The sequence below is a fragment of the Nelumbo lutea genome, chromosome 7 (genome assembly GCF_056320005.1).
Source record: "Nelumbo lutea isolate HS-2025 chromosome 7, American lotus-T2T, whole genome shotgun sequence".
In the NCBI taxonomy this organism is placed as follows: domain Eukaryota; kingdom Viridiplantae; phylum Streptophyta; class Magnoliopsida; order Proteales; family Nelumbonaceae; genus Nelumbo; species Nelumbo lutea.
In genome coordinates this window covers 14,648,655-14,664,967 of record NC_142690.1, presented here as the reverse complement: position 1 = coordinate 14,664,967, position 16,313 = coordinate 14,648,655, and the positions used below count along the sequence as shown (strand labels likewise).

Genomic DNA, 16,313 nt, shown 5'->3' with positions numbered 1-16,313 from the left:
GGCCTGCTATTCATTGTTTGAGCTGTTTGGTGTTTTAATTAATGAAATTATTTCTGTTAGTTATGAAAAAAGACTATCTTGGTGTCAATGATTACCAATAAATCTGCATATCATTGGCACATTGTAACATCAACACACTTTGAGGCAAGCTAGGCAGCTAGCTAGGGTTTAGTGGTGGCTTGGAAATGGATCAATAGTCAGAAAAAATGGCTTGGCAGGCTCACTAGCTGGACAGGGTTTAAACAGGAAACAGCTGTATTGGTGGCATAATCAGAGATTCATCAAGCAAGGTGTTGGCTATGTACTCGGGACCCCTAGGGGAAGGTGACTCTCTAAAAGCTGAACTGTTAGCTTGGCTTCAAGGACTGAAGATGGCCAAACAAGCTGATCTTAAGAATTTGGAGATATAAGTAGACTCAAAAACAGTGATATCTTGGACCAATTCAAGCAGTAATGTTCCGTGGTGCTACAGGCATCCGTTAAGGGAGATAATAAGCATAGTAAGGGAACTTAATGCCTTGTTCACATGGATTAGGAGAACTGCAAATGGAATGGCTGATTCTTTAGCTAAACAAGGAGTTCAAAGGCAACAACTTTTTTGGGGACTTTATTGTAAAAGTTTCTGTTGAAATGTCTGTGTTCTATCTGTTGTAACTCTATGTATTCTCTTAATTGAATAAAATCATCATTTTGCTGACCAAGGAAAAAAAACAGGAAACAGCTGTATTGGGGGTTAAATTGTGATCGTAAATTAACAGTAGAAAGGGGGTTAGGCAGCAGGCTTGCCTAACTAAAGATGCCTCACTATTGTAAATAGCATTCTTTATGTATACCATTAAAATTTTTTCTTTACCTACCAAAATATATTTACTTGGGGGAATAAAAATCAATTGCAAGATCAAGGAGAGAATTTTTTCCCTTTTTTTTTTATAATTAGAATTTTTTATAAGAGACTCTTAGGCCCTGTATGATTAAGTACTTGTTAACACAAGTACTTCTTAGAAGTACTTATTTTAACAACCACTTAAGGCTGTTTGGTAACCCACTTTCCAAATCACTTGTTATGTTTTTAAGCACTTATTGGGGTGGGAATGTTTGGTAAGCTACTTTCCCCATAAGTGCTTATATTGACACAAATGACAATTTTAGCCCTCACTTCACTCATACAAAGCTTTTCACATGTTATGGGCTCTCCCTAGACTTACTTCAGACCACTGGCCAATAGTTTTGGTCAAGGAGGAATTAAGAGGAGTGGGGCCTATCCCTTTCAAGTTTGAAAATATGTGGTTGACTCATCCGGGTTTCACTGAGAAAATCAAAGAGTGGTGGGAGCAAGCTAATCCGGTAGTTGATTGGGAGGGAATGAGGTTCCACAAGAAACTCCAATACCTAAAATCTCAATTAAAGGTATTGATCAATGAAAGTGTAAATTTTCTACTGATGAATTAATGAAAGTGTTATTGATCAAAAAAAAAATCTCAATTAAAGGAGTGGAATAGGCTGGAGTTTAGAAGATTAGAAGAGAGAAAGCAAGTTATGGTGGAGCAAATCGAGGATTTGGACCTAAAGGAAGAGAGAGGCCCCTTTGGAGAGGAAGAAAGGAAGTTGAGATGGGTTTTAAGAAGGCAGATGGAGGACATCCTGATTAAGGAGGAAATCGGTTGGAGGCGAAAATCTAGGTGTAAGTGGCTAAAGGAGGGAGATAGAAACACAAGGTTTTTCCATTCAATGGAAAATGGAAGGAGAAGGAAGAATTACATCTCTAACTTGGAAGTTGATGGAGCAGTTTTGTCTCACCCGGGTGAAATTGCAGAGGCCCTAGTAAACCACTTCAAATCTATTTTTAGAAGGCCTATGAATGAGAGAGTGTGGTTGGAGGGTTTGGATTGGCTGACTCTAAGTGCAGAGAAGAGAGAGTGGTTAGAAAAAAAGTTCGATATGGAGGAGGTAAAGGAAGTAGTATTCTCTGTGGATAGGACAAAAGCTCCGGGTCCCGATGGGTTCACAATGGCCTTTTACCAGGATTGTTGGGATATTTTGGATCGGTTTTTGAGGAGTTCCACAAGAGGGGTGTAATAAGCCCGGACTTGAACTCAACTTTCATTGCCTTAGTCCCAAAGAAGAAAGATGCTTCTCATCCAAAAGATTTTAGACCTATTATTCTAGTGACTAGCTTGTACAAAATCATTGCAAAGGTGTTGCCTCTCAGGATAATGAAGGTGCTCCCCTCTATTATTGCACCCAACCAAAGTGCTTTTGTGGAGGGAAGACAAATCACCGATCAGATCCTCATTGCAAATGAGAGCTTGGAGAGCTTTAGAAAGTCAAAGAAGAAGGGAGTGGTTTGCAAATTGGATTTGGAGAAGGCTTTCGACTTGGTTGATTGGTCTTTCTTGATGGAGGTGTTGGGGAATTTTGGTTTTGGTGACAGGTGATGCAAGTGGATCCGAGGATGTGTTAGGACTTGCCATTATTCTATCCCGGTGAACGGGACTGTGGTTGACTTCTTTCTAGTGCTGAGAGGTCTAAGACAAGGAGATCCTCTTTCCCCTTTTCTTTTCATCCTTATTGTTGATGTGTTTGGGCGATTGATCCATAGAGCAGACTCGAGGATTCAGATAAGAGGGTGGAGAGTAGGAAGGGATGAGGTTCCCTTAACTCTTCTACAGTTTGCAAATGATACTATCCTTTTCTGTGAAGGAGGGAAACTTAGTTGGATCCAGAATCTAAAGTTGACAATACAACTTTTTGAGCAGATATCTAACCTCAAGGTAAACTTTGACAAGAGTTGTGTGGCGGAAGTGACTGTGAACGAAAGAGACCTAAGGGAATCTGCGGATGAGCTAGGTTGTGCTATTACGGATTGGCCCTTGACTTATTTGGGCCTCCCTTTAGGAGATAATCCTAAGAGTGTTAGCTTTTGGGCTCCGATAGTGGAGAGGTTTGAGAAGAGGCTAGCGGACTAGAAGAGGAGTTATCTTTCTTTAGGTGGAAGAGTCTCTCTCATTAGATCTACCCTAGCTAACCTTCCTGTTTACTTTCTGTCAGTGTTTAAGATCCCCTCAAAGGTTTCAAATCTTTTGGAAAAATTAATAAGGAACTTTCTCTAGGAGCCTAGAGAGGAGAAGAGAGATCATAGGGTGAGTTGGGAGGTGGTCTCTAGGTGTAAAATGCTAGGAGGTCTTGGGATTGGTAATTTCAAGAAAAGGAGCATGGCTCTTCTGGGGAAGTGGTTGTGGAGGTTCTCTTTGGAAAGGGATAAATTGTGGACTAAGATTGTGGCTAGCATTCATGGGCTGGAAGACAATGGCTGGGATCCTGGAATCTTGGCAAGGGCTTCAGCTGCTTCTCCTTGGAAATCCATCCACAATCTGCTTCCAATTTTCTCCCCTTGGATTAGGTATGGTCTAAACTCTGGTAATCGAATAAATTTCTGGTAACATCTTTGGGTCGGGGATTCTCCTCTGAAAGACAAGTTTCCTTCCTTGTATGCTCTTTCAGACTTGAAAAATGAACCCATTTCTTCTTTCTTAGTCCCTTCAGCTTCCACTTCAGCCTTTGGTTGGAACCTTGGCCTGCGTAGGGCAATTAGGGATACGGACTTGGATAGCCTGGTAGTTCTACTAGCCTCCCTTGAGAGTGTCTTCCTAAACCCTGCTAAGGAAGACACCAGCTTTTGGACCCTTTCTAGCTCTGGTACCTTTTCTTGTGCTTCTTTCTTTGAAACCTTAACTCAACCTCCTACCCCCCTGGGGTTGTCCTTTCCTGGAAAGAATCAACACTTTAGACTTACTCCAAAGAAAGAGACCCAACTATAGTCTACTTCCTAATGGATGTGCTCTTTGTAAAGCTGGTGGGGAATCTAGCTACCACCTCATGGTCTCTTGTAAGGTTGCTAAATCTGTTTGGGAGTGGGTTTTCTCCCGTTTTGGGTGTTCTTGGTATCCTCCGGAGACTGTCCAAGGTTTGTTTTCTCCTTCTTTTTTCAGTTGGCCTAAGAAGCGAGGGAAGACTATGTGGAGGTGTATTAGGGCAGCGGTTTGTTGGCTTTTGTGGGAAGAAAGAAACTCACATATTTTCTGACAAAGAAAAAACTTTGGAAGATTTGTTAGATCGAATCCTTATAAGAGCGGTCCACTGGCTAAAATCTTTGGAGTTGTTTTCAGATCGTCCTATGGATGACTTGCTAAGAAATTGGAAAGATATTGCTTTCACTGCTAGATGCAAGAAAACTCTTTGTCTGTTCTGGTCCCCTCCCCCCTCGGGCTTTATAAAGCTGAATTTTGATGGCAGCAGTGTAAGGAATCCAGGGCCCTCTGGGATTGGAGGAGTCTTCAGGAATGAGGAAGGGATTGTTACTACTTTATTCTCTGGCCCTATTGGAGAAGGTGGCTCTCTTAGGGCTGAGATCCTTGCAGCACTTGAAGGGATTCGAAGAGCAAAAGATTTAAATATTAGCCGTTTGATTCTAGAAGATGACTCGAAGGTGGTGGTTAATTGGTTGAAGACAGAGGACAGTGGTTTGTGGAACTTTAACAATGAGAAAAAACAGTTCTTATGGCTGGATAGGGACATTGAGATTCAGTACAGCTGGGTGAAGAGGAGTGCAAACTCATTTGCGAATGGGTTGGCCAAGCAAGGAGCGAATAGGGAGGCTGTTTTTTGGGCTAGTTTTTAATTTTCTTTGCATTCCCTGTGTTTTCTGTTCTTGGGGAGGTAAGTTTTTTTATCTCTCTTTGTATTCTTTTCCCTCTCTTCTCTTAATTTAATGAAGTTGATGTTATTGATAAAAAAAATGCTTTTCACATGTTATACTATACATTTCAACTGAGAGTCCATATGGACCCACACGTGAATCGCCATGTGGACCCAATTAATAATAATAATAATAATAATAATAATAATAAAATAGTAAATAATTATAAATAATAATAATAATAATAATAACTAATATTAACAAATAATGAAAACTTTATTGATTGATAACTGAAAACTTTATTAATTTTGAAAGAGAAGAACATATTATGTACAAGATCATAGTTGCCCCGAGCTACTACTAGTAGCCCTTTGTTGCATTCACCCTTTACATTGTTCCACTACTCCCCACTACATTTTTTCCCTATTTACCTTCACCCCTTGTCTTACTAGAAAATTGGCCATGCCATTTCTGATATCTGTATCCAAGTGATACTTGCATTTATTACCCCTCGATAGCTTCCTTATCACCCACATATTTTGTCTAAACCGCCGTGAACCTGGTTTGTCATACTTAAGCCACCCAATTATAGTCTTTGGGTCACCTTCCAATAGAAAATTTGTAATGTTGAGAGCTCTTTTAAGCCTCAATCCTTGTGGTAGTGCCATGAGTTCTGCTTTCACTGAGTTTCCACGGCCTTTTGGGCTTGAGTGGATAGCCAAAATAGCATTTACGTGATTTCTTTTAACTCCCTCACTCCTGATGGACCTGGATTGGCCAGACTGCATCTATCAAAATTGAGTTTTATCCAATTCAAAGGTGGAGGAGTGGATTTCAACTACATGCTATTGGATGCCTTGAAGATGAGGAATGAGCAATCTTGAGCCCCTTGTTATGCCATCCACCGAAAAACCCTTGGAGCTGACCACCTACGACCAAAAAGATCAAAATCACACTTCCAAATTCTAGTTAGGGGTAGGAGATGAGAAAACGGAATAGAACTTCATCAGTTGCCATGCTTAGAGAACAAAAGTCAAGTGATAATATGAAGGCTAATAGCATTTGCATAAAAGTGAGCCAAATATCTCGTATTTCTTTAGAAATTTTAGGTTCCTTAGAGATGTTCCAACAAATGGCCCTGATAGAAGCAACCGTAGAAGGTTGAGCGCAAATGTAAGGCCACAAAGTGATTGTTGAACAAGAGCAAGAGCAAGTGAGAGACAAGAGGAGAGAAGAGAGGGAGAGAGGAGAGGAGAGCCGAGAGGACTGAAAGCTCCTTTTGGACTTAGGGGGTGAAAGAATGATCTATTATTATTTATACTAGTACAGCCGAACAATGTAATCAAAGAAGAAATTACAACAGTACCCTTATGGTACTAAATCTGAATACATAAACAACTGACAACACTCCCCCTCAAGTTGGAGCATAGATATCAATCATGCCCAGCTTGTCACAAAGATCATGATGTCTGGAAAGGTTTAAACCCTTTGTAAAGATGTCTGCAAGCTGGTTCTCAGAAGTGACATAGGGGGTACACACTTCGCCTGTGATAACTTTCTCTCTGATAAAATGCTTGTCAACTTTGATGTGTTTTGTTCTATCATTTAGCACCGGATTGGCAGCAATGCTTATAGCTGCTTTGTTATCACAAAATAGAGTTATAGGTTTGGTCATTGGGAAACCCAACTCCCCCAACAAATTCTTTATCCACATGCCTTCAGCAACCTCGTGGGCCATAGCACGATATTCAGCTTCAGCATTGGATCTAGCTACCACATTTTGCTTTTTACTTCTCCATGTAACAAGGTTCCCTCCTATAAAGGTGCAATAGCCACTAGTAGACTTTCTGTCAATTTGGGATCCAGCCCAATCTGCATCTGTATAAACTTCAACTTTCAAATGTCCGTGCTTTTGAAACAACAAACCAGTACTCGGATACTTCTTCAAATATCGGAGGATTCTCTTTGCTGCTTCAAGATGAGAAGACCTAGGAGCATGCATGAATTGACTTAGGACACCAACAACATATGCAATGTCTGGGCGAGTCATAGAAAGGTATAACAACCTCCCTACAAGCCTCTGAAACTGTTTCACATCCTTGAGTGATTCACCACAGTTGTCACCTAATTTATGGTTGGGGTCGATGGGAGAGTCAATTGGCTTCACCCCCATCTTTCCAGTGTCCTGAAGTAAATCTAGGATGTATTTCCTTTGAGAAATGAAGATACCCTTCTTTGATCAGGCAACTTCAATTCCAAGGAGGTATCTGGCAGGTCCTAGATCCTTCACTTCAAATTGAGTTGCAAGGAAAATTTTCAATTTCTGAATTTCATCCTCCCAATCACTAATAACAATTATGTCATCCACATAAACAATTAGAGAAGCAATTTTACCTTCTCCTTTTTTCACGAACAGTGTGTGATCTGATTGACATTGCCTGTATCCTTTCTGCTAAACTGTCACATGGAATCTACTGAACAAAGCTCTTGGTGATTGTTTCAGCCCGTATAAGGACTTCTTCAACTTGCACACTTTCTGTTCATTGCCTTGGGCTAGAAACCCAGGAGGTTGAATCATGTACACTTCCTCTTCAAGGTCACCATTCAAGAATGCATTCTTGATGTCCAGTTGGTGTAAAACCCAATCCAAATTGGCTGCAAGAGAGAAAATGACTAATGGAATTCATCTTGGCAACGGGGGCAAAAGTTTCAGCATAATCAACTCCATACACTTGGGTAAATCTCTTTGCCACTAAGCGAGCTTTATACCTTTCCACTGTTCCATCAGCCTTATGTTTGACTGTGAACACCCATTTACATCCAACTGGAACCTTTCCCTTAGGAAGATCAACAAGTTCCCATGTGCCATTTTTGTGAAGGGCATTAACTTCTTCCCTCATGGCATTTGTCCATTCAGGAACTGAAAGAGCTTCTGCCACATTCTTAGGGATAGGGACACTGTCAATAGAAGTAAGGAAGGCACGGAATGAGGGTGAAATGTTCTCATAGGAGACAAAGTTGGAAATGGGATGTTTTGTGGTGCACAACCTAACACCCTTCCTGTGAGCAATAGGACAGTCAAGATCATTAGCAGTAGAGGAATCATTTTCAATAGATTCAAGGGCATCATTGGGAGCTAAAATACCTGAGTGAGTATGATCCTCCCTCGAGGAGTCTGGTGGCACTGGTGGTACAGCTTCTAGATTCTCTACAGCTCTTGAATTTGGTTAGCCTTTGCGACGACGAGAAAAAACACGAAAAGGTGGAGGATCAGGGAGAGAGGGAAGCTGAACTAGTTTCTCATATCTACACTCCCCCTGAGGAGAAACAGGATAGAAAGGCTCATCTTCAAAGAAAGAAACATCCATGGAGACATAGAATTTACGAGAAACAGGACCAAAAACACAGTAGCCCTTTTGAGTGAAGGAGTAACCAAGAAAGATGCAAGGTATAGCACGAGAGTCCAATTTCCCACGGGTGGGAGACAGATTTTGGACAAAACACCGACAATCAAAGACACGATGAGGAATAGAAAGAAGGGGAGCCTTAGGAAAGAGAAGTTGATGTGGGGCTTTGTACTCTAACCGACGAGAGGGCATACGGGTTATAAGGTAAGTGGAACAAAGAACAGCTTCAAGCCAAAACCGTTTGGGAACATTCATATGAAGTAGTAAACCTCGAGCCACTTCAAGGAGATGTCGGTTGTTCCGTTCGGCCACACCATTTTGTTGTGGTGTGCGGGCACAAGAGGTACGGTGAAGAGAACCATGCGAAGCAAAAAATTCCGAGAGGTCACTATGAAAAAATTCTTTTGCATTATCTGATTGGAAAATTTGGATTTCAGTTTGAAATTGAGTGAAGACCATCCGTTGGAAATCTTGAATGATTTTTGGTACTTCTTCCCTGGTTTGCATCGGGTATACCCACGTAAATCTAGAATAATCATCAATGAGAGTAATGAAATACTTGTAGCCACTCTCAGATGGTAAAGTAACAGGGCCCCACACATCAGAATGAACAATGTGAAATGGAGATTCAGATTTACTATGTCTTTGAAGAAAATGAGTTCTACAATGTTTACTCAACTGACACGTTTGACAAGAAAAGTCAGAGACAGACATTGACTTAAACAGTTCTGGGAATACAACTTTCAAAGACTCAAAAGACAAATGACCAAGACGACAATGCCATAAATAGACTTTTTTCTTACAAGACTGACTCATAGACTCTGTAACATGAAGACTAGCCTTATTCTCCAGCATGTAAAGTCCATCAGCCATACGACCCCTACCAATCGTCCTCCCCGAGGCCAGATCCTAAATCACACAATGAGAAGGGAAAAAAGTCACTAAGCAATTCAAGGAATTAGTAACACTACTAACAGAGAACAAATTAATGGGAAAGTTTGGAACATGAAGAACATCAGAGAGGGTAAGGCCAAGAGGAAGAGAGAGAGTTCCTTGACCAGCTATGGAAGAGTATGATCCATCGGCTAGTCTCACCTTGTCTCTTCCAGAAAGAGGGTGATAGGTTTGAAAGTAAGAGGACGTACCGGTCATATGTTTTGATGCTCCAGAATCAATAATCCATGGAGAGTCATGGGTGTGAGAAGCAACATGGAAAGCAGTGGCAGGGTTACCTGACGTAGATGCAAATGAGGTTGAGGGAGGAGTATCCATCTGACGAATTGCTCTACCATAGAGCTCTAAATGGTCACGGAAGGAATTCATAATGTCCTCCCTCGGGTCAGGTCCAGTGAGATGTGTCTGAGTCACAGTAGAAATGGTAGGCTGATGCTCCCGAGTAGCCATGTTGGCCATGTGATGTTTCTTTGTATTTTGTTGCCTGTACTTCTTGTTCATCTCTGAACTTTGCTTCTTAGTCAGATCTTGAGCCCATTTTGGTTTCCCATGAAGATCCCAACAGGTATCTTTGGTGTGTCGGGGTTTCTGGCAATGAGTGCACCACAATTTTTCCTTATCTTCTGTTTTTTTCTGGAGATCTCTTTTCCGGGAAGAAGATCCCCCACTAGTAGATCCACCCCCTTTTGCATCTAACACAACAACATCCCCACCAGGGGCTGTTCATCAAATTTCTCCTGCTTTCTTCAGATTGTACAAGAGCATAGACTTCCTGAACAGAAGGGAGATCCTTAGAGCTGAGAATCAGAACTCTGATAGATTCATACATAGGATTCAGACCATGTAAGAATGCAAACACCCTTTGCTGGGAGACAATCTGTTTGTACTTCTTAGCATCTTCATCACACTTCCAATCCACACTCTGGTAGTGATCCAACTCCTTCCAGGCAGATGTTAAGTCAGAGTAATAGACCGATAAACACCTCTCCCCCTGTCTACAAGTAGAAGATGCTGCCTGCAGTTGATAAATTTTGTCATAGTGTCTCAATTCTGAATATGTAGACTTTGCTTGTTCCCAGATTTCATTTGCAGTTTCAGCCCACATGAAATTCTTCCTGATTTTAGGTTGCATGGAAACCAAGAGCCAGGACATAACAATATTGTTCTCCTGATTCCATCTATCATATTCAGCACTCCCGGATGATGGTTCTTTTATCCTCCCATTAATGTAGCCTATCTTCCCTCTTGCAGTGATGTATAACTTGATTCCTCTTGACCACTCTAGGTAATTTAAACCATCAAGAGGGACAATAGCCGTAGGAAAGGATAGGTCACCCCCACCCATTCCATTTGGCATTGAGGAAACTCCAGATGAGGCTGAATCTTCACTACTCATGATTTCTGGTTTAAAAAACAGCAACCAAAGGAGTACTTCCGTACACGGCTATTATAGAAACAGGTCCTTCTGACCTACGGTTTCACTGGGAGCAAAGACTGAACACTGCTGTTGCAGTACTGGAACAGGTCTGTATAACCTACGGTCTTGTAGGAATCCAAGAAAAGAACACTGCAGTTGCAGTACACAATCAGGTCTGTATGACCTACAGTTGTATAGAGGTCATATGACCCTCCAACAGAATAGAAAAAACAGGTGAAGTTCACCACACCCCTAATCGGCAGGTCTGGTAGCTGAACAGTCAATGACTGAGATCAATACAAAATCTGTTTTAGGAGATCAACAGTCCATCGAAGGGGTAAAGGATTACAAAACAAAGTTGAATACACCTACTTTGTTAAAAAAAACAGTCCCTCAATAGTCCATCAATCGGCTGAACAGTCAATCAATAAACAGTCAATCCGTAGGGCTGCCGAACAGTAAATGAGCAGTACCTCTTTCAACTTCAGATGGTAGCCTCTCTGTAAACCAGAACTCCCTCTACGAACCTCAGATGATAGCCTCTCTATAGTCGAATCGACAATGAATACCACTTCTGGGCTGGAAGATGAAAAGTCTCTATAACTTCTGGGTCGAACTGAATACAACTGATTTGCTTGACATTGAACAACAGGTTTGCTTGACACCACCCTTCAGGCCTGGACGACTCGCTCTAATACCATGTTGAACAAGAGCAAGAGCAAGTGAGAGACAAGAGGAGAGAAGAGAGGGAGAGAGGAGAGGAGAGCCGAGAGGACTGAAAGCCCCTTTTGGACTTAGGGGGCGAAAGAATGATCTATTATTATTTATACTAATACAGCCGAACAATGTAATCAAAGAAGAAATTACAACAGTACCCTTATGGTACTAAACCTGAATACATAAACAACTGACAACAGTGATGACACCACAAAGTGAAGTAGGAGGAATCCAGGTCCATCATTACATGTGTATGTGATAAGGGAGGTGAAAAGATCAAGTAGCTGAAGGCAAATTTTTCTTGGGTTCACAGATTAACCAATGACACGACTGACATGCTGGAATGACAAGGAGTGAACAGGGACCATTCTATTGCCAAGGGGGGAATTTGTAAATATTTTAAGCAAAAGTAATAATCCAGGATTCCAGGGTAACAGTAATAGCCCATTTATAGGGGCGCTAGGCAAACATATGTATCATATGCATTGTAAGTCTAACTTTGCATAATTCTTTTACTCGTTATGCCCCATCGTTTTGGTTCTTTTAGTTGTTTTTTTGGTATTACATATTACACATTGTAAGTCTCAATTACTGGGGCATTGACTTTTTAGTTGATTGATAATGACAACTTTGGACAAATTCTTTTTTTTTTGTTAAGTGAAGTTAGATTTCATTAATTCTGAAATTATAATCATTGCAAGCATCCCTTAGAGAGGCACAAGATGCTACTTCTCTATAAACAAAACAGAAAAATTACAAGTGAGCCCAGAACAAAGAAAGTCTATTCACCCTTGCTTGGCTAGAGAATCAGCTAACCTGTTTGCCGATCTCCTCACCCATTGTATCCTCAAATTATATTCTTGGTGATCCACAAAAACCATTTTAATTCATCCCTGTAGCACCATATCACAGATTCTGGATCCTTTATCCAACCCACCACCAATTTTGAGTTCCCTTCAATCACCAAATTGGTTATGTTCAGCTCATTAGCAATTTGTGCTCCTTGTAAGGCTGCAAGCAATTCTGCCTTGAGAGAGTCCCCATACCCCAGTATGAATAACATGAAAACAGAGCAAGTTTATACATGTCCATTTTTCATAAAATGAAAGATCACTACAGATGCTATACTTCCTAAAATCTCCTTGTTTGGTGCTTGGTTGTGGGTTCTAAGTTCTAACTCGCCTTTTTGTTTTTGATTAATTTAAATCACTCATTCTTGTTGATGTAGTAAAACAACAGTGTGATATATGGACCCTTGATTTTTAACTTCTGGAGAACAAGGCTTGACTCTTTGTCCTTCTAATGTAGATGTTTTTGTTCAAATTACAGAATTGGTTATAAGGAATTGAGGAATTCCAATATACTCATAGTGGATGTTAAAATGACATCTATGTTTGTGTATTGGCATGATGGGAAATGGTATTCTACTCCTTAATTGGTATCATTTCAGGGTCAAATTGGAGCATATTTTCAGTTTACCCCATGTTGAATCTTCTCCTCTTTTCTGAATTGCTTTTTTTTAATTACTTTGATGGTGTCAGGTATGGTTGGCGTGGTCAATCACGTGACAGCATAGGAACTGTTCTTTGTGTTGATGATGATGGGATTCTACGTGTTGGGTTTCCTGGAGCATCCAGGGGATGGAAAGCTGATCCTGCAGAAATGGAAAGAGTTGAGGAGTTCAAGGTTGGTGACTGGGTTCGTATTCGTCCCTCTCTGACCACTGCAAAGCATGGATTGGGACCAGTAACACCAGGAAGCATCGGAATAGTTTACTGTATCAGACCAGACAATAGTCTCTTGTTGGAACTGAGTTATTTACCTAGTCCATGGCATTGTGAACCAGAGGAGGTTGAACCAGTGACACCATTCAAGGTAAGTGGTGAAAATTTTGGCTTTTCTCTAATTCTGAAAAGGCTGAATGTCATCTTATTTTTTCTTGCTTTTTTATTCTTCCTTTGTTCTTGAACTTGTACAGATTGGTGACAAAGTATGCGTGAAGCGATCTGTTGCAGAACCAAGGTATGCTTGGGGTGGTGAGACACATCATAGTGTAGGAAGAATAAGTGAAGTTGAGAGTGATGGTCTACTGATAATTGAAATACCAAATCGGCCCATACCATGGCAAGCAGACCCTTCTGACATGGAAAAGGTGGAGGACTTCAAGGTAATCTGATTTGTCATTCTTTTTTACATATGAATCAAATGGAGTGTTTTGTCTTGTCACCTCGTGATTTTCACCTGTTTTCCTGACATTTGTGACCCACCACTGATGGGCTTCTCAGCTAAGAGATTGCATAAACTGAAGAGCAGCATGATAGGATGGCTTTTAACCATCTAAACTTTGCCATCATTTTCAAAGCATTGGTGATCATTGATATGACTTATGCAAAATTGTTCATCTGAATCCAATACCGGGCTCTGCACTGCTCTTGTTTCTTTTTTGGAGGGGCTCAAATAAATGTCTTTACCTGCTCCCAGCAGTTAGGAATGATATCAAACATATTACCTCTTCTTCCACTTGGAGTTGGTCTGGCCCTATACATTGACCTCTTCTGTAAGTAGGGTTGCAACTTGCCAGGTTAGGCTTGAGCTTTTGTGGAAATTTGAATTGGCTCGGCCTGACCCTGAAACAGTGTAGAATGCTGATTTGGGCCAATCTGAGTTGCACCCTATCTGTAAGGTTCCAATTCATGTTCTGGTGGAATTCTTCCAACTTCTTTTTTTATGTTCTAATTGGGTGTCATGTAAAAGCAGTTTCTATTTGTTACAGCTATTCATACTGATTTTAAAATTAAGAAGTGTAGATGAAGTTGTTGAGTTCTGTTAAAACTGATCTTAGACCCAGCAAATCTTTTATCTGTAGCAAACTTGATGGTGGAAAATTGGCAAGTTAACAAATAACAAGTTATAGGGAAGTCAAACCTAAGGGTTCCATTGCCACAGGTCCAAGATACTCTTGAATTGATACATTTATGGTGTCAATGAATCTTACTTATTCATTCTCTGTGTTGTCTGTTTCAATATCAGCAGGTTGGGGATTGGGTGAGGGTAAAAGCTTCAGTACCTTCCCCAAAATATGGATGGGAAGATGTGACAAAGAACAGTATTGGAATCATTCATAGCTTGGAAGAAGATGGTGATATGGGGGTTGCCTTCTGCTTCAGGAGCAAGCCTTTCTGCTGCTCAGTGACAGACATGGAGAAGGTGCCACCTTTTGAAGTGGGACAGGAGATTCATATGATGCCATCAGTTTCCCAGCCAAGACTTGGGTGGTCAGGTGAAACTCCGGCTTCCACTGGAAAGATTGCAAGGATTGACATGGATGGTACTCTGAATGTGAGTTTACTCTTACTCTTGTTTTTAGGTTCTCTTTTTTCTCTTGGTGTTTAAGGTGTGCTTTTCTCTGCCCTGTTATAATTGTTGTGTGCACAAGTTTCCAACCCCCCCCCCCCTGCAATATCAAATTAGTTTAAATTACCATGGATCTGGTTATTTATGTAGGTAAAAGTAGCTGGGAGAGCTAGCTTGTGGAAGGTTGCTCCTGGAGATGCAGAAAGGCTTTCGGGTTTTGAAGTTGGGGACTGGGTTCGTCTGAAGCCAAATATGGGAAATAGGCCAACTTATGACTGGAATGGTATTGGAAAAGAAAGTTTAGCAGTGGTGCACAGTGTACCGGATACTGGTTATTTAGAACTGGCATGTTGCTTCCGGAAAGGACGGTGGATGACTCACTATCAAGATGTTGAAAAGATTCCATGCTTTAGAGTTGGGCAGCATGTACGTTTCCGTCATGGACTGGTTGAGCCCAGGTGGGGGTGGAGAGGCGTTTATCCTGATTCAAGAGGGGTTATAACTGGTGCGCATGCTGATGGAGAAGTCCGAGTGGCATTCTTTGGTTTGTTGGGGTTGTGGAAAGGAGATCCTGCAGATCTTGAGGTAGAGGAGATGTTTGATGTGGGAGAATGGGTGAAAATAAAAGATGATGCAAGTGGGTGGAAATCCCTGGGACCTGGGAGCATTGGCATTGTACAAGGAATAGGGTATGAAGGGGATAAATGGGATGGAAACATCCTTGTCGGATTTTGTGGGGAGCAGGATAGGTGGGTGGGGCCAGCTTCCCAGCTAGAAAGGATTGATGCACTTGTAGTTGGACAACGGGTTAGGGTGAAAAAATGCGTGAAACAGCCAAGATTTGGGTGGTCAGGCCATAGCCATGCCAGTGTGGGGACCATATCAGCAATAGATGCAGATGGAAAACTGAGAATATATACACCTGCTGGCTCAAAAGCATGGATGTTGGACCCATCAGAGGTTGAGATGGTGGAGGAAGAAGAATTGCATATAGGAGACTGGGTAAGGGTCAAAGCATCTGTGGCAACACCAACATACCAGTGGGGAGAGGTTAACCACTCAAGTATTGGGGTTGTGCACAGGATGGAAGATGGGGAGCTTTGGGTGGCATTCTGTTTCATGGAGAGGCTATGGATATGTAAGGCCTGGGAAATGGAGAGGGTGAGACCATTCAAGGTGGGTGATAAAGTGAAAATTAGAGGTGGGCTGGTGACTCCCAGGTGGGGTTGGGGTATGGAGACACATGCAAGCAAGGGCGAGGTAGTTGGGGTGGATGCAAATGGTAAGTTAAGGATCAAGTTTCAGTGGAGAGAAGGAAGGCTGTGGTTTGGGGACCCTGCCGACATTATTCTTGATGAATGCTCCACTGGTATGTCGGGCAATTCATAGTAATGGCATTCAGATATTCGTTGTTATTTGCAATGTCTGTCACAGCTGCCAATTTTGGCCCTTCAGTTAGTTGGGTTTGGAAGGGGAGGGGGGTTAAGGACTACCTGATGGCTGGAGGCTTTGCTCTGGTGGTGGTTAGGAAGCCTCAAGGATGAGATTCGTTTATATAGCCAGCTGGTAGAGGTGCAATTGAAGAGAAAGGTTGGTTGGCCTGGTTTTCAATCCGTGGATAGGACATAGGAGCAGACAAGAGAGGAAGCAGCAGTTCATTTGTATTTATGTCACTAGTAGCTCTTAATTTTCTGTGGTTATGTAATATTCTTACTCTGTACAAATTAAACCCATAATCTTGTGAGTTATGCCAACTTTTTGTTCTTAA

General features: G+C 41.5%; 1 protein-coding gene across 2 annotated transcripts in view; it reads left to right on the top strand.

The window, feature by feature from the left end:
• Window positions 1–16,313, top strand: part of KEG (protein kinase KEG) — a 72,277-nt gene extending 55,964 nt beyond the window's left edge. Inside the window, exons 13-16 of one of the 2 annotated variants that reach the window (XM_088956059.1) lie at window positions 12,733–13,066; window positions 13,170–13,358; window positions 14,225–14,530; window positions 14,696–16,313. In XM_088956059.1, coding sequence (XP_088812185.1) covers window positions 12,733–13,066; window positions 13,170–13,358; window positions 14,225–14,530; window positions 14,696–15,934 — 2,068 coding nt within the window. In that variant the 3' untranslated portion in view covers window positions 15,935–16,313. Of the gene's footprint in view, window positions 1–12,732; window positions 13,067–13,169; window positions 13,359–14,221; window positions 14,531–14,695 lie in introns of both variants that reach the window. The other variant, XM_088956058.1, reaches the window with a different exon arrangement.